Raw genomic sequence first — 17,599 nt, 5'->3', positions numbered from 1 at the left:
CCCCAACATTGCCACTTGGCCAGCGCGGCAGCGTGGTGGTTTCAATGCCTAACCCTTCCCTGGTTCGAGAGAAGACCCTTGTCCAGCAGTGGAACAACCACAGATTTAAGACAGTATATTTTCAATTCATGTTATTGCAACTGGTTTATGTAACCTTATCATAAAGTAGGTTGATCTATTCTTACACTGTGCCATACACTTTACATTGCTCCTACATCTAATATGCTTTTAGCGTTAACCAAAGCTACTTTTAAAAAGAAAATCATATAATAATTCTGTATTATAATGATAGGCAATATGTATGACCACAAAGTGTAGATTTTTTTTTAAATTTTACAGATTTTTCAATCTTAACCAATAATATTCTTGTCACCTATCCACGTTTAAAGCGTTAATTGGCACATACTGGGTCATTTTTGATGCACAGTCATTCACTTCAATCAACACATAAAATCATTGGCGAGATTTTCAAGAATTCACCGCGTAGGTATTCAATAATAATAATTGTTACCTAGGATAGATAAATATTACTTAGCTATGAAAATATAAAGCGAAATGAGTTAAATAAATTTATTCAATGAAATTTTTGGTTTTATTCGATCCCACTTTAGATATAAGTTTTATTATATTAAAATTGTGTGTTGTAAAACAACTTGAACACAAGTAGGTGTTCTAGAAAGCAAACTGAACGAAGATGCCATCGAGCCACAATAGCTCTCGAAGTCGTGCCCTGCACTTATTTCCAAGGAGACCAAAAAATAATCCGTTATTATGGAGCGAATTTGTTTAACTTGGTCGGCGACACCTATAATACGTATGTACTATAGATTCAATTGCCATGAAGTTCTTATAGTTATTAGTGACAATGTCAAACTTAACTTAGAACATATTCTTACCGAGTCTATTTTTCGCAGGGTCTTCGAAACTATACCTACCTACTGAACAAATCTGCGCAACCAACCACATTGTCAATATGTGTAAGTACGAATGCTTTTATATCCGATACACACAGGACCTACATACCTAACAATCACAAATTGCAATTAAGTATAACAAATACTCAGGGACTTATTTACCTAATGCAAAATATATTTAAATATTAACAGTTGTAGATGACCGTATGAGGAACACGCACTTAGGTGCTAAACAAGGTAAATCGTATAACTTCAATAAAGTCGCTGGACACACATTTTAAATGAAATGTAGGCAGGTACTGCTAAAGTTATCTAGGTATTAAAGTTTTTAAACTATCGCGGTTTGTACACATGCCTAATACAAAATTGTTTACGGGTCTTTAACGTGATAAGAATTTTTAGGTTTACCAAAACCTTCGTAACCTCCGTTCAGGGGCTGACTCTCTCGACCACGGTCGATGCGTAGGTAAGGCAGCAAATAGGGTATAGTAAACCTATTAACGACGAGCAAAACGACACCATAAATGGTCGCGATAAGCGTTCTCGTCTCTGATTGGTCGAACGACGCGCGACCGATGCACGCGTGCAGTCGACGACGCGTTACCTTTTAAGGAAACGGATTTGCACGAGACGGCGTGGCGTGGCTAGGACGCGCGGCCTTAAAAGGAAACGTGTCGCTGCATCGCAACGCGTTGACCAATCAGGGACGAGAATCGTCGTTAGAATAATTCTTAAAATTATTACTTAATTGTGATTGGTCGTGAATTTCGTATAAATACCCCTGCATTTTTGTACGGAAGTCAGTGAACAATCGACAGCGGAAGAATAAAGTACGAGAATAAAGTCTGAAACAACGAAGAGAGTTATCATTACAGTCCACACCCTTAACAGTGGTCCATCGAGCAGGATTGGAAGAAGGAAGTACCAGCTCGAAGAAGTACCTCAAGGTCAAGCGGTCAAGTCCGAACCTGCCAACGGTCAAGCACGAACCTGCCAACGGTCAAGCACGAACCTGCTAGCGGCCAAGCACGAACCCGCCATCGGTCAAGCCCGAACCTGCAACGGTCAGAACGGACCTGCAGCACCTGCATCAGAACCAGGACGAAGCAGCTGCTGTACCTGCATCGAGGGCGGAGCGTGAGCTGCGGCACCGGGAGCTGAGCTGCTGCACCGGAGCTGTGAAGAGGCGGAGCACGACCTGCGGCACCGGGAGCTGTGAAGAGGCGGAGCGCGACCTGCGGCACCGGGAGCTGAGCTGCGGCACCGGGAGCTGAGCTGCTGCACCGGGAGCTGTGAAGAGGCGGAGCGCGACCTACGGCACGGGAGCTGTGCTGCTGCCGGGAGCTGTGACGAGGCGGAGCGCGATCTGCGGCACGAGAACTCAGCTGCTGCACGGGAGCTGTACTGCGGCACCTGCGACAAGGCGGAGCGTCGAGGACCTGGGACCTGGCCTGCACCTGAGAGCGGCCTGGGACCTACGTGGGAGCTAGCTAGACCAAAATAGGACCGGTCTACACGTATTCTGCAACAGCTGCGCCAACACCTGGAACACCTGGAAGATGGTAGTAACTCGGAGTCAGGCTGACGCTGCGGAACTGGAACAGAGACGTGCCCTGGAACGAAGGGAGCTAGAGACACAAGAGTCTTCGCGCCGCCACGAGATGGAACGAATCGACCGAGACAGAGAACAACGGCTTTCAATGGAGCCACCAGCCTCATCATTCTCCAGGCTAACGGCTGACCAGGCTTCCAGGATATTCACCGCCACCACGGAGCTGGCTACCACAGAAGACCAGCGCCGACCAGTATCGCCGGTCAGATCTACGCGGTCACGCCGTTCGACAGCAAGCGCGAGTACGAGATTGCGCATGGCGGAGCTGGAAGCCGCCGAGAAACTAGCCGCTATTAGAAAGAAAGAATTAGAACTAGAAGCTGATCTTGTGAAGAAAAGGTTGGCTGTTGAAGTATCAGCCATTCAAGAGGATCAAGAAAGTCTACACGAGGAACCGGTCACCCATCCAGAAGATAACCGCAAGGTGGACGAGTGGCTGCAAACCAATCCACTCAGCGCACGAGAAGAGACTGGGGGGAGCCGGGAGGAGCCGCGACCGTTACGCTTCGACCCTCCCCGGGAAAGATCACCGCCGTCCCCGAGACCACGAAGCGATATGGAGAAGTTGGCGGAAGCTCTGGAAAAGATGGCCCGACCACGTGTACGACACAGCGATCTGCCGACCTTCACAGGAGCCGTGAACGAGTGGCTACCCTTCAAGGCAGCTGTACGGGATACAACGAGCATGTATCATATATCGGCGGCTGAGAACCTTCAACGGTTAAGAAGCGCCCTGAAGGGGGAAGCGCGGGACGCTGTAGCCGCACTATTGCACACGGCCACAGACCCCGAAGTAATTATGAAGACACTAGAGCAGTGCTTCGGGCGTCCAGAAACAATCATCGACCGGACGCTGGATGAGTTGAAAAAGATGCCGCGCCTGGGTTCAACCGCAACTGAGCTTAATAGCTTTGCTATTAAGGTTCAAAACGCCATCTGTGTATTAGAGAATATGGATCGCCGAGGTTATCTGTACAACCCGATGCTAACACGAGAAGTTCTAGAGAAGCTTAGCCCTCATCTTCGATCGCGATGGTGCGACTACGCGAGTGAACGTGAACAGACGAAGGAGCCCGAGATCGTGTTGCTGTCCCGTTTCCTTATGCGAGAAGCAGATCGCGCGCTCAAATACACCTACGCACCATCTGGAGGATCACCACCTGCACCGAGGAAAGAGGTTAAGACCTACGTCAGTCAGCAGAAGCAGAAGAAAAAGGCGAGTACAGTATACACGATCATCGATAATAGCGAACGGAATCCTAGCTGTCCAGCGTGCGAAGCAAATCATCTGCTGACTCGTTGTCCTAAATATGAGACGTGGACTATCGATCAGCGTTGGAATTTTGTCCGCGAGAAGAAGATATGCTTCAAATGTGCACAAAAGACGCATAAACGGTCTTTTTGCAAAGCGAAGTCCTGCGGCGTGGATGAATGTCGTCGCCCACATCACGCGTCACTGCACCAGACGAGAGAGAAGACTGCTGCTGTAGAATCTGAGCCAGCCGTACAGAAGAAAGAAGCCGTGCTGTCAGTAGCATGCCAAGCCGCCGCCGGCCCGCGTGCTGTTCTCCTGAAGATGTGCCCAGTTGTCATAGCCGGACCACGGGGGGAGGTGAGGACCTACGCACTCTTGGATGAAGGAGCCACCATCACCCTGGTAGATGAAGACCTCGCCGCGAGCATTGGTGCCGAAGGCCCGGCACGACCACTACAGCTGCATGGCGTTAATATGAAACAGCGCGAAAAAGACAGCAAGCTGGTCACTATACAGATTCGTGGAGTAAAGACGACTACACCACACCCACTACGTGCTCGTACTATGAAAGGCCTCAAGCTACATCAACAGTCGATTCCAGAGTCCTTAATGAAGTTAAAACATCTGCAAGACCTCCCACAAGATGAAATCTGTTACGAACTAGCAAGACCCGGTATCCTAGTGGGCTCCGATCACTGGGAACACATCGTTTCCCGAGAGCTACGGGTTGGAGGTCCCAATGAACCGGCCGCTTCCAAAACACAACTAGGATGGGTGGTGCACGGAACCACACCACGCCATCTTATCATGAAGACTGAAAACGTGCTGCACGTCTACGAACCAGAACGCAGCGAAGACAGAGAGCTGCACGATTTGGTAAAGAAGCATTTCAGAATAGAAGCGCTCGGAATCGCATCAGAACCACGAGTGAGCGAAGCCGACCGACGTGCGATCAGTACGGTTGAGAAGACGGTCAAGAAAATAGACTGCGGCTACGAAGTCGGATTACCATGGCGAAGTGACAAGATGAACATGCCTCCGAGTTATGACGCAGCGCTTAGACGACTGCGCCAAATTGAACGCAAGATGGATGCTTCACCCGACTTTGCACGAGAATACACTGCACAGATCGACAATCTTCTAAGCAAGGGATATGCTACGGAATGCGACGGGTCAGAACGATCAAGTGACGTCTGCTGGTATCTGCCTCATTTTGCTGTAAAGAACCCAAATAAACCAGGAAAACAACGACTAGTGTTCGACGCGGCAGCCAAATGCTATGGAGTGAGTTTAAATGACCATTTGTTGGAAGGTCCTGATATGCTGCTCTCACTGCCAGGAATCATATTCCGATTTCGCGAAAAGGCGATAGCAGTCACTGCCGATATTCAAGAAATGTTCCTGCGCATCAAGATCCGAGCAGAAGATCAACCGGCCCAGCAGTTCCTTTGGCGAGGTAGCGACCGTCAGAACCCACCGCGTCACTACAAGATGACGAGTATGATCTTCGGCGCTGCAAGCTCACCATTCATGGCTCATTATGTGCGTGACCACAATGCGAAGATGCACGAACATCATTTTCCGCGAGCGCTAGAAGCTATCACCCAGGGGCACTATATGGACGATCTTGTGGTAAGCTACGACACATCGGAAGAAGCATGGAAGACAATTGAAGAGACAAGAATCGTACACGCAGCCGCGGGATTCACGTTACGTGGGTGGAGCTCAAATGACCCGACAGTGCTACGTGACGTACCCTCAGAACTGCACGCAACTACGAACACGCAACTGGGGGGAGAACGACCAGAAAACAAGATACTAGGCTTATACTGGAACGCTGAACGAGATGAGCTGGGCTTCAACACGTCCATGAACAGAGTTCCAGCGGAGGTTCGCGCGCAGACCCGCGCGCCCACCAAACGGGAAGCACTCAGCGCGGTAATGTCGATTTATGATCCGCTGGGATTGCTAAGCCACTACACCATCAGGGCGAAGATAATCCTACAAAGTCTCTGGCGCCTGCAAATACCGTGGGACGACCCAATTCCCACAGAAGAGAGTGAGCTATTTGCTACTTGGCTGTCACACCTGGACGCTATCAGTCAACTACGCGTACCGAGATGCTACAATTTTAGAGCTCATGAACACGTCGAGCTACATGTGCTGTGTGACGCCAGCGAACAAGCCTACGCCGCTGTGGCGTACTGGCGTATATCCAGCAACGACGGAAGAATCAGCGTGTCACTAGTAGCTGCAAAAGCGAAGGTAGCGCCTCGACGTGCTCAGACCATCCCACGACTCGAACTGCAAGCAGCTGTCGTCGGAGCCAGACTCGCCGACACAATTAAGAAGGAGCACCGTGTAGAAGTGTCAAAGACAATGCTTTGGACCGACTCCACCACCGTTGTACATTGGATTAAAAATGACGAACGACGCTATACACCATTCGTCGCGCACCGTCTAGGCGAAATCTCGGAACTGACGCACAAGAACGAGTGGCGATGGCTCTCTACAGATAAAAATGTAGCGGACGATGCGACTAGGCTACAAGAGAACGTCATCAGCGCGGACGATCGATGGTTCCAAGGGCCCGAATTCCTCCACATGCCTGAGGATCAGTGGCCAACAGAACAACCCTTCGAAGTAGAGACAGAAGAGGTATTACATACAATCCAGGAATGTAAACAAGACAGCTGGCTACCCGACCCTACCCGTTTCTCGAAATACGAAGTGTTGGTACGAGCAACAGCACGAGTGTTAGCCTTTATAGACATTAAAATTCGGCGCATAGCTCTACGCCTGGAAATAAAACATATCGAACGAGCAGAAAGTTTACTCATCCAACACGCACAGCAAGAGAGTTTCGGCGAGGAGATCAAGAGACTACGAGCAGGTCGTCCAATACCCAGAACAAGTCGCCTCTTCAGGTTGGATCCAGTATTCGAAGACGACACCCTGCGGGTACGTGGACGCATTGATCAAGCAACTGCACCTGAAGAAACAAAACGTCCGGTCATCCTGGATGGCCGCCATCCTCTCACCAAGCTAATCGTGCTACGAGAACACTGCGCTGCTGGACACGCGAACCGAGAACGGGTCACGAACGACTTGAGGCAGAAATACTGGATCATCCAACTTAGACCCACAGTACGCGCCGTGGAGAGTAACTGCGCTCTTTGTAGAGTACGGCGAAGCAGACCACAGCCGCCAGCCACAGGAGATCTACCCAAAGCCCGCCTGGACCCTTTTCACCGCCCCTTCACAAACTGTGGCGTGGATTACTTTGGACCAATGAATGTAAAGATTGGCCGCCGTCGAGAGAAGAGGTGGGGTGCGCTTTTTACTTGTTTAACGACGCGCGCTGTACACATAGAGCTGGTGGCGTCATTGTCAACAGACTCGGCCATAATGGCATTACGTCGGATGGCCGCACGCCGAGGATGGCCACGGCTAATGTACTCCGACAACGCGACGAACTTTCGTGGAGCCGACCAGGAACTACGAGCTGCCTACAAGGAGTGGCTCCCAGCACTGAAAGATGAGGGCCAACTTCGACGAATGGATTGGCGGTTCATACCTCCTGGCGCACCCAACCAAGGAGGTGCGTGGGAGCGATTGATAAGATCTATCAAAACTGCTCTTCATGCAACGCTGAATGAAAAGGCACCGACAGAAGAAGTCCTGCGAACGCTCCTGACCGAAGCGGAGCACTCAGTCAACGCACGACCATTAACCCACGTCAGCGTTGATCCTAGAGACCCAGAAGCCTTAACTCCGAACCACTTTCTACTGGGATCATCAACAGGCCTACCCTCAACGGGCCCGTGTAAAGAAGCTGATCGACGGACCTGGCGAGCCTGCCAGGCGCTCGTTGATCATTATTGGAAGAGATGGATACGCGAGTACCTTCCCACACTGGTACCTCGCGGCGAACCTCAGAACACGGCGAGACCAATACAAGTCGGTGACGTGGTCATCGTGGCAGACCACACACTTCCTCGCAACACTTGGCCCATCGGTATGGTCGAGAAAACACACCCCGGACCTGACGGCGGAACAAGGGTCGTCGAAGTGAGGACCAAGACCGGCGTCTTTCGGCGCCCTGTCAGCAAGCTCGTCGTAATGCAGAAGAAAGAAGAGGCTACGCAGGCTGCGCCGGGGGGAGAGCTATTAACGACGAGCAAAACGACACCATAAATGGTCGCGATAAGCGTTCTCGTCTCTGATTGGTCGAACGACGCGCGACCGATGCACGCGTGCAGTCGACGACGCGTTACCTTTTAAGGAAACGGATTTGCACGAGACGGCGTGGCGTGGCTAGGACGCGCGGCCTTAAAAGGAAACGTGTCGCTGCATCGCAACGCGTTGACCAATCAGGGACGAGAATCGTCGTTAGAATAATTCTTAAAATTATTACTTAATTGTGATTGGTCGTGAATTTCGTATAAATACCCCTGCATTTTTGTACGGAAGTCAGTGAACAATCGACAGCGGAAGAATAAAGTACGAGAATAAAGTCTGAAACAACGAAGAGAGTTATCATTACAGTCCACACCCTTAACAAAACCTTAAAATTATTATCAAGTTTAAGACCCATTAGCATTTTTTTTCTGAAATCTAGGTATTGTTTTTATGAACATTACTTGATTCTATTATTTTCCTTATTTCTTCAATACATTTTGTAGTCTTATTCTATTCGTCAGGTGGTGTATAATCAGGTACAACTTGTAGCACTTTTTCCCTCCACCGTGCCTTCCTAGCTTCTTGTTCCCTCTTCAATGCGTTCAGTGCAGGCAAAGTTCTCCAACATGTGAATGCTTTAAACAGCAGATTGCTGAAATGATAAAAAGTAACGACAATCATTTTACAATCTCAGCAGTGAAGATCTTTTTTTTTTTAAAGATAACTCCCGCTCTAATAAACGCTCTTGTGTCGCAAGAACTTTTAGAAACAATCAGAAACATATAACTAACGGATATAAAGTACAACTAGACCCTAAACAAAAATCTTTGGATCGCACAAATAATTGTACTGTCAGAAATCAAACCCCCGACGCAATTGTAACGGCGCGTGGCGACCTTACCCACTGCGCCACAGAGGCAGTAAGTCAAGTTGACGCAGCGATGTTATACTTAATACTATATACGTTTAGTATATAAGTATGTAACACAGGTAAGTAAGTACCTATATCTACTGAAAAAAAAGAACAGGGCTAATGAAGAATTAAGTAGTTAATAACACTGGTGCAGGCGGCATGAACCAAAGAAACGCGTTAGGCTACGGCTACCAACCTTTCATGATATAATACTGCTTTTTGCAATTTCAGTTCGTTTTCCTTCCTGATCACTTGTATGCCCTCGCGCCACATTCTGAAGCCTAACTGTGTAACGTACAGGTCGTAGTAGTCGTCAGCAACTTGCTTCTTTATAGCTACACTGTTATGGATCTGAAGCAAAAAATAAAGTAAAGATTTAGAAATTTTAATAACTTATTTATTAATCTTAACGTTACGTGTTATGAGGTTTTTATGATAGACATAAATAAAATCTGATATTGCGGTCAAAGTCGGGTTAAAAATGGATCATCATAAGTAAGTGTATCATCGAGCATCGGTTCCTAGCCCACCTAGGAACCGATGCCCATTTTTAGACCTATATGAACCAATGCCCTACGTAACTGTACAACGTACACTACACTTAGTTAAAATGCCTAAATGCCTAGCCTTTTTCATGAAGTAGTGATTTCATGTCGTATGGTCGTCATGGCGTTATGAAGATATACTGAAAATGTTAATGTATGGTCAGTACCTACGTGTGTGATCGACTTCTGTAGGTAGTGTTTGCATGCCATGAAGATATTAATGGCGAATAGGCGATACTCACCACTTTGAAACCTTTGAAGACATTTCGCAACAGTCTCTTGCGGTAAAAATCATTGATGATACGTACCATTCTAAAACCTGCGAAGACTTTTCTTAACAGAGTCTTGCGGTAAAAATCTTCAGCTCTGAAATTTCTTTCAAACCACATATCTTCTGTGTACCACATCCAGTGCAAAAATACATTATTTTTAAGTTGAAATCGATAATGTGCTCTAGCTTTTTCAATATTATCACGTTTCATTGCAACTAATTTTCTCAGTGGAGCTATTCCATACTTATTCATCAAAGTTTTCTCATAATGCAAGTCGGCCATTACAATAAGTGCCCTCAATCGTTCGGTCCACTGCTTTTTCCGTATGTTTTCGATCCTTTCCCTTTTCCTTTTTTCTTTCAACTCCTTCATTCTTCTCATTTTTTCCTCTTTATCCATTTCGGCCTTTGCCAATTCAGCCTGAAATATTTCAAATAGTGTTAAGTACCTAATTAAATAATTTTATAACTTTCAATATGTGTTTGTGTTAAACTCACTTGTTGTTTAATTCGAATACGCTCTTCTTCCATCTGTAGTCTTCGTTCTCTTATCATAGCATGTTTTTCCTCTCGTTCACGAGCTCTTTTCTCCATCCTTTGCAAAAACTGTGGCACTTTGAGGCAATGCAGAACTAGAGACTGCTCTGTTAACACAATAAACACGTACCTACATTTGAGAAGTGTTTTTCAAAAACAATAGGAAATGCTAGTAAATAACTTATGACGAACCTTCAAGTTCAGGTATTTTCAACTCATTAGTCATACATTTTAATTTAGGCTTCAACTGGCGATCAATTTCGTAATACGTCCGACGAACTTCTTCCCTCATGGCATCAACTGACTGGCGCGAAGCTTCTATTATCTTATTGTACTTCAATTCTTCTATTAGCCGATTTTGCTCCTCTAGTTTTGCTTTTTGAAGTGCTATTATGTGTTTTTGCACTTTATATCTAAAATATATGCACTATTAAATTCCTGAAGCACAGACGCGTGATTGAATGTTTAATATAAATTAAAGAAAAAACCATTGCTTTAGTGACATTGTGAACTTTAATTCACATAAGTACCTTCCGAAAAAACCAAAACCTACCTGTGTTGATATGTGTTATAGTCCCTTAATTGTTGTTTAGCTTTCTGTTCATATTCATCTAGCTGCTTCATATCCATCTTCTTCTTTGCTATCTTATCAAAAAAGTTTTTTAGAGTAGTTTGCCTTTGTTCATCTACATGTTTTTTTCTATTATTGACGTATTGCCTCCACCTGTTTATGACTTTCTCCATAAGGTATTTCTCTCTCTCATTGATTTGTACTCTCAATGGAGTTATACTTAAGATATTATCAATACCTTCATGATTGGGAGTGTTAGTTGTTAATGAATTATCGTCAACATTGTTATCTAAATAGTAATGATTTGTAGTTAATTCACCACTGCATTCTACGACCTCATATATTTCGTCGTTATTACTTGGTTTAGTGCTTATAGCCATCATAACCAATAGTTCTTGTAGGTCACCTACTGGTCGGTCCGTGTTATTTGGAGACACATAACTGTTTTTAATCAATTGCTCTTTTTCTTCTACACTTAGGTTCGCGGGTGACGGCTCAGGATTTGAAAATTTATGAACACATGCGACTCTAAATATGTCTTCATTGTTTTCGTTTATATCTTTGTTGAGATCCAACAACTCGCCTTTGGATTGTTTAGACTTTTTATACTTTATTTCTTTGCAAAACTTTATATGTTTCACTGGTTTCGTTTTGGTATTCAACTTAAATTCATCATCATTTCGCAATTCTAATTCTTTTCCATCATCGTAAAGATCTGGTAAGAAAATATCTTTATCGCTTTCATTCGCATTCATGCCGTCATCAATTAGTATCTCATTGTTAAATACTACTGATTTTAACCTTAAGTTATCGAGGCCTTTTAATGTTATGCTATTTTTCAGATTAATATTGTTAAAGTCGTGACGCAATTTAATTATTTCTTTGTTAATGTTGTAATTTTCTTTCGTTTTCCTAATTGATTTTCTGTAAATAATACATAACATATATTTGCAATAGGTAGGTACTAGAAATTTTGAAAGTAACTTAATTAAGACTTATAACTTATATTTAAGAAGGTATATTAATAAGTGCACCATTATATTTAAGTACAAAGAAAAAACGGTTTACTACCTAAGTAGGTAATACATATTTCGTGATTGATTGAGATACACAAAGTCAGCGTGATCAACATATTATAATTATATGATCATTTGTGCCAGGTATCGTAGTAATTAGAAATCATAGGTGGCACTAACAACTATAATATTTAGTTACTTACCTTGTCCAAGCTGTACTTCTGACTGCCCCATGGTTGTGTGTGTCTTTTACCTAAAATGAAACACATATTATGTAGCTACTTCTACTTATTTTTCTACATTTTTTTTATTTTGTGTTGTACAATGCTTCAAATGAAAATTCATACTATAGGTACCTACATACAGGTAAATATCTTACACCATAAGACAAACTTACTGAAGATTAAAATTGATTCTTTGATATCTACACATTCTAAATCTTCATTAAGTTTGTCTTTACAGCAGATACTCGTTAAATGATCCATTATATACCTACCTGAACGAGACTGTCCGTTATATACCTATGACTTTGCTAAGCAGGTACAAGCAAGAGAAGATATGTTATTATGTATAGCTTTATTCTAATGTTTACTTACCATTGTCCTTCTCATCTGCATTCGCAACACCAGATCATCGGGCTTGTAGTCCGGAGATAGTTTATCCAAATCACTATCATCGAATATATTTTTATTTAGAATATTCTCCATGCTCTTTAACTTACATAATGCGGATCACTATAGATTATTATTTATTGGTCTAAGGCATTCGAATTAAAATCAATCTTATACATAGTTACTATGAAATTATCGATCAAATAACGAAACGTAATAATCAGAATTATTCCTTTACACGCGATGTGTCATCAGCGCAATATATTGGTTGTCAGACATACTACACATAATTACAATAAATATATGCAAACATAAAGAAAACAATCTTTTAATAATAGTATAATCAAATATGCCTAAGCTATCGGTCTGTCTTCACCATTTATAGAAAAACAATTGTACGCGCTAATTATGTGGAACGGATTGTAAACGCATCTTGAAGTTGACAGTGACAGAAGGATTTGACAGCTGACAGACAGCAATGTTGTGACTTTTGTTGTAGCGATCATAGTGCAATTTAATAGAATTAATTGAAGCTACAATAGGTAATGAAACGACGCCTGTATTACGCCTAATTAAAATTTTGTTAAATGTACCTACCTCTTCACAATGTGCCTGAAAAGAAACATTACATCAAGATACCTGCGAGGTTTTGTTTTTCCGTGGTATCGCTACCATTATTTGCATTCATAACTTGTGTTTTGATAACAATGTACAAGGATTTTGAAAGTGCTAACAATACGCATTGTAAGGTTCCCAATGTCTTCCCTTCAATATCAGCATCAATAGGTAATTATGAACCGCAAATAACAATATGGAAAACATGTATTTTCCTACATGCACCAATGCGATTTTACATGGTTTATCTAAGATGGAAATATTATTCAAAAGTGATACAAGAGAACTGTATAATTATAGTGAAGCTAGCAGTATTTCTCAATGTTATAGAGAATTTAACATTATTGGGATTAACACATTGGACTTCATCAAGAAATTACAGTAAGTTTTGTGTGATAAGTAATTGACGTTAATATCTGCATGAAAATGGGTTGTACACTAATATTAACATCCACTTTACTTTGTTTTTCAGAGTACCATGAGTTCTGTTTCAAAACTTTTATTGGTACATCAGTATTTTACATGCTGTTTATATGCATATTGCTTACCAAATATAGAAGGAGGCCAAATATAACATATAGAGAAAAACATTCTGTGAAATTAAAATGGAGAGCATTTGTAGTAAATGTTACTTCATTTGCATTTGCAGCTTATTTCTTCCTCAGGCATAACAGTCAATGTGAACCATACAGTAAGTATAAGAAATAATGTTTTCTATATTAGCTAATCATTTTTTCCTGCTATAGATTGTTTGCCTTTGGCAGAGTTCATAAATAGCTCAATTTTTTATACCTTTTTTATTATTAACTGATTTCTATATAATAATATGTTTATCAAACAATAGCAAACAAATCATCTATTTTGAGTTTTCACAATATAACTTTATTTTAATAAATACATTTGGAAAAATATACATTTGCCTTCACTTATTCTATAAACACATCTAAGTTTATTCTATAATCAGTGAGAAATTCTATAACAAAAACTCATTTACATATAATTTTTATATAAAACAATTAAGTTATTAATTAATTCATAAACCTGACCTCGTAGCACCGCAATAATGTTTGTTTACTTGTTTCAGTATATTCAATGTTTGGGTTCTCAGAGTACATTGTCGTTATTAGCAACATTATATTCCATTTAACAACAGCATATGATCTTCAATTCAATTACTTATATTTATCAAGCAGTGGGGTTGCTGTTGATTGATCAGGATTTATTCTTTGGTAACATTTTGTAAGTCTCCCAAGTGATTTGGATGATAAGCATCATAAGTATGTGGTATAAATATCTATTTACAGTTATAACAAAAGTTCAATGCATGCATTTGTTATGATTTCCGTATGTTAAACATTATAAAATATCAGTTAAACTGATTATTAACTGTCTTGTAATACAACATTGTCAAAAATAAGTTATTAAAATATTCAATTTTTGTTATACAGCAAACCTCTCTTTTCAAGGCAATGGTTTTTGATATAAAAACAAAATAAATTCGTCAAACTTTTCTATTCATTTAAAATCAGACATTTTGTTAAAAGTAAACATATGTTTTCATTTAAAATTCGATTGAAATATTGAGACAAATAGAAACATAATATTTGTATAAGAATAAATTAATTTTCTACATACCTAGTTAAATACAAACATTAGCTAGTGAATGATAGTTTTAGCTTTATGGTTGATGGTTGTAAGTATTTTTATATTATTTATTATAACTAATTATATTGATTTTTAATTACCATTGTGACTCTTATTTTGGTGATTAGACGCAAACATTTGATAGCACCTAGTTTTTATTGACTATTTTATAAACAGTTTACTAAAATATTCATATAAATTAATAAATACATTCTGATATAACTTAGAAATTATCAAAAACAACTTAACATTATCAAATATAAATACAAAATCGGAGTGGACAGTACCTTGAAAACTGAATATTCAAAAAAAAAAGATACAGTATGTAATTTTTTAGTCCATTTTAACCCTACCACCCTGATAAATGTTACAGAGGGATCCACAAAAATAACTTTTTTAAAATAAATTTATTTACAACAAACTCATGATTTGTTAATAAGATCCCTCAATAATGGCCATTTGAAATTCAAGAAAATAATTATACTTATTTTAGTTTGAAGTGTTCTTCCATTTTATCTGTGATCATCATGGCAATAGCCAGTGATGAGGTGGCTCCTGGGGATGGTGCATTCCTACAATGCAATACTCTGGCTCCCAGTGCACCAGTCCCTGTTCTTGTGTCAAAAACAAAGTCCTCTATCAAGCTCCCTGGAATACAAAAGAAACAAAATTAATTATCAATAGGTACATTTTCAAGGATTTTATCAGAAATACAAAAACGTTTACTTATTTAAAATGTTAATATGACTTTAAAATCCAATGATGAGGTAAAGGGTACTTATAATACAAAAGAGAGGTGAGAGGAAATGCATTGGCCATGATTTTCCTTAACCTAAAAGGCATAGAATGATCAGACTATTAATAATTGTAAAAAGGTAAATAATTTTCCTGTAAGGAAAATTATAAATCCTGTATAAAGTTAGTATTAATTCCATCAAGTAACGAAAAATAATAAAGTGGTACTGCAGTGAGCAAAATACTGACCATCTTCACTTAAAGCTTGTGCTCTAACTCCTGCTGGTCCTGACTCCACATCACTAGTCTTTATTTCTTTAATAAATCTCTGCACACCTTTCACTTGAAGAGGAACAATGAGTGATTTGATCATCTCTTTCACACCAAACCCAACATATTTCATTGCTAGCTTTTGAAAACCAGCAAATCCCATTACCTCTTTGATGTCTTTTAAATTGAAATCAGTCCATCTGCAAACAGATAAATATATATAATATATCAATTATATACAAAACATTACATAATATTACAAACAAGTAGGTAAATTATTATGTATACCAAATAGATGACATAAATATCTTATCAGTCTTGTAAATAAATCATAATAGTATTTTAATAACCTCTCCATGACCTTTATATTAATTGCATCATATTTACTAATTTAGAGAAAACTTATTACAATCATTATAAAAGATCAACTAAAGTAAAAGAATTACTTACTTGTATCCTTCTTTACTGAATGCTAATAAAGCATTAGGTCCCAATATGATTCTTCCATCAACTCTAGGAGTTATATGTACTCCCAAAAATGGAAACCTTGGATCAGGTACAGGATAAATATTTGTCTTGGCTAAATGACATTTTTCCTCCTTCACATACAAATACTCTCCCCGGAATGGTATTATCTTGGGATTTTCCGGGCAACCAGTTAATACTGCTACTGTGTCTGAATGTAGACCACAGCAAGTGAGGACATACTTTGCACAAACAGTCAGGTCTTTATCATTTGACAAAAGAACAGGATATTCTGGATCCGTTGATTCTTTAAATGTCTTAACTTCAAAGTTGAGGTAAGACTTGCCCCCATTGGTGGTAATATCTTTGACATAAGACTTTGTTACATCAGCATAAGATACAATTCCAGTGTGAGGTGACCAAATGCCTTGTATTCCTTGACAGAGAGGTTCAATCTCACGAATTCCCTTGCTGTCAACTAGCTTCAAATCTTTCACACCATTTTTTATACCACGGTCATATAACTCTAGAAGTCTAGGTATTTCTTCTCTCTCTGTGGCCACTATGAGCTTACCACATTCCTTATACAGTATTTTGTTCTCTTCACAATACTTGTACATTAAATCCATACCCTTCACACATAGTGTTGCTTTTAATGACCCTGGTTTATAATAAATGCCTGCATGAATCACACCACTGTTGTTTCCACTTTGATGAAGGGCAAAATCATTTTCTTTTTCAACAACTGCTACCTTTAGCTTAGGATGTCTTAAAATTAACTCTCTAGCTGATGCTGTGCCAACTATACCACCACCAACAACTACAACATCATACTTCTCCTGTGTTTGATTTGAAGTTCTGTGAAATCAAAAAACTTGCATTACATTTTATTCCATATCATAAACTTGGTACATAATCTTTAGCAACACAAAGCAGCGGAACATACATACAGAAAGTTATTATAGACTTAATACTACAATATTGTAAGTGCTGCTGATACCTGTGGCATGAAGAGGTACTTGTTGGAGCTGCTGATAAATAGCGACGTAAATTATAGAAACCAGTGAGCCTTGCAGTCTGCATTGCTATGCTTGCTGTCATGTTGATTTAGGGTGAGATCAGAACTTCACTGAAATTTAACAAATAACGTAACGTTACATACTTTGTAGTTTTTGTCACTTCTAGCAATGTTTGCTGATATGATATCAAAAATAAATAAATGACATGCAACACAACAACAGTCACTCACTTGACACTAAACTTGACCAATGACAATAATTGACAGACTGACAGTGCTCAACGATGTGCCGTGAACTGTCGTCCGTGCTGTCATCTGTCAACTGTCAATATTAAGTAAAGTCAAGACTAGTGATGTGAACAGCCTGTTTCTCAAAAACGATTCTTCCTATTTTGTTATATAGAACAACTGTTAGCCGGTTATCA

General features: G+C 40.8%; 4 protein-coding genes across 5 annotated transcripts; 2 read left to right on the top strand and 2 right to left on the bottom strand.

Annotated features, from left to right (window-relative positions):
* The first annotated feature begins 1,120 nt into the window (after positions 1-1,120).
* Positions 1,121-7,978, top strand: LOC142975256 (uncharacterized). The gene is made up of 3 exons (XM_076117994.1): positions 1,121-1,151; positions 1,790-2,051; positions 2,446-7,978. The coding sequence occupies exons 1-3, from the start codon at positions 1,121-1,123 to the stop codon at positions 7,976-7,978; spliced, it is 5,826 nt and encodes a 1,941-aa protein (XP_075974109.1).
* Positions 7,979-8,473: 495 nt separating this feature from the next.
* On the bottom strand, positions 8,474-12,523 carry LOC142975255 (uncharacterized). The gene is made up of 8 exons (XM_076117993.1): positions 12,413-12,523; positions 12,020-12,069; positions 10,783-11,601; positions 10,422-10,642; positions 10,191-10,336; positions 9,730-10,113; positions 9,073-9,227; positions 8,474-8,615 (listed from the first exon to the last, which is right to left on the bottom strand). Exons 1-8 carry the CDS (start codon positions 12,521-12,523, stop codon positions 8,474-8,476), a joined length of 2,028 nt encoding a protein of 675 aa, XP_075974108.1.
* Positions 12,524-12,874: 351 nt separating this feature from the next.
* LOC142975499 (post-GPI attachment to proteins factor 2-like) lies at positions 12,875-14,789 on the top strand. The gene is made up of 3 exons (XM_076118356.1): positions 12,875-13,423; positions 13,515-13,733; positions 14,127-14,789. Exons 1-3 carry the CDS (start codon positions 13,015-13,017, stop codon positions 14,252-14,254), a joined length of 756 nt encoding a protein of 251 aa, XP_075974471.1. The 5' UTR covers positions 12,875-13,014; the 3' UTR covers positions 14,255-14,789.
* Positions 14,790-14,881: 92 nt separating this feature from the next.
* Positions 14,882-17,490, bottom strand: L2HGDH (L-2-hydroxyglutarate dehydrogenase). Of its 2 annotated transcripts, XM_076118355.1 has the most exons (5): positions 17,406-17,490; positions 17,157-17,285; positions 16,142-17,014; positions 15,671-15,891; positions 14,882-15,334 (listed from the first exon to the last, which is right to left on the bottom strand). In XM_076118355.1, the coding sequence occupies exons 2-5, from the start codon at positions 17,255-17,257 to the stop codon at positions 15,171-15,173; spliced, it is 1,359 nt and encodes a 452-aa protein (XP_075974470.1). In that variant the 5' UTR covers positions 17,258-17,285; positions 17,406-17,490; the 3' UTR covers positions 14,882-15,170. The 2 variants fall into 2 exon arrangements, with proteins under 2 accessions (XP_075974470.1, XP_075974469.1); XM_076118354.1 differs by lacking the exon at positions 17,406-17,490 and having other exon boundaries at positions 17,157-17,399.
* Between the last annotated feature and the right edge of the window lie 109 nt (positions 17,491-17,599).

The sequence above is a fragment of the Anticarsia gemmatalis genome, chromosome 9, assembly GCF_050436995.1.
Source record: "Anticarsia gemmatalis isolate Benzon Research Colony breed Stoneville strain chromosome 9, ilAntGemm2 primary, whole genome shotgun sequence".
NCBI lineage: Eukaryota > Metazoa > Arthropoda > Insecta > Lepidoptera > Erebidae > Anticarsia > Anticarsia gemmatalis.
The sequence above is the reverse complement of the archived record's forward strand: the minus strand, read 5'-3'. Positions and strand labels throughout refer to the sequence as shown.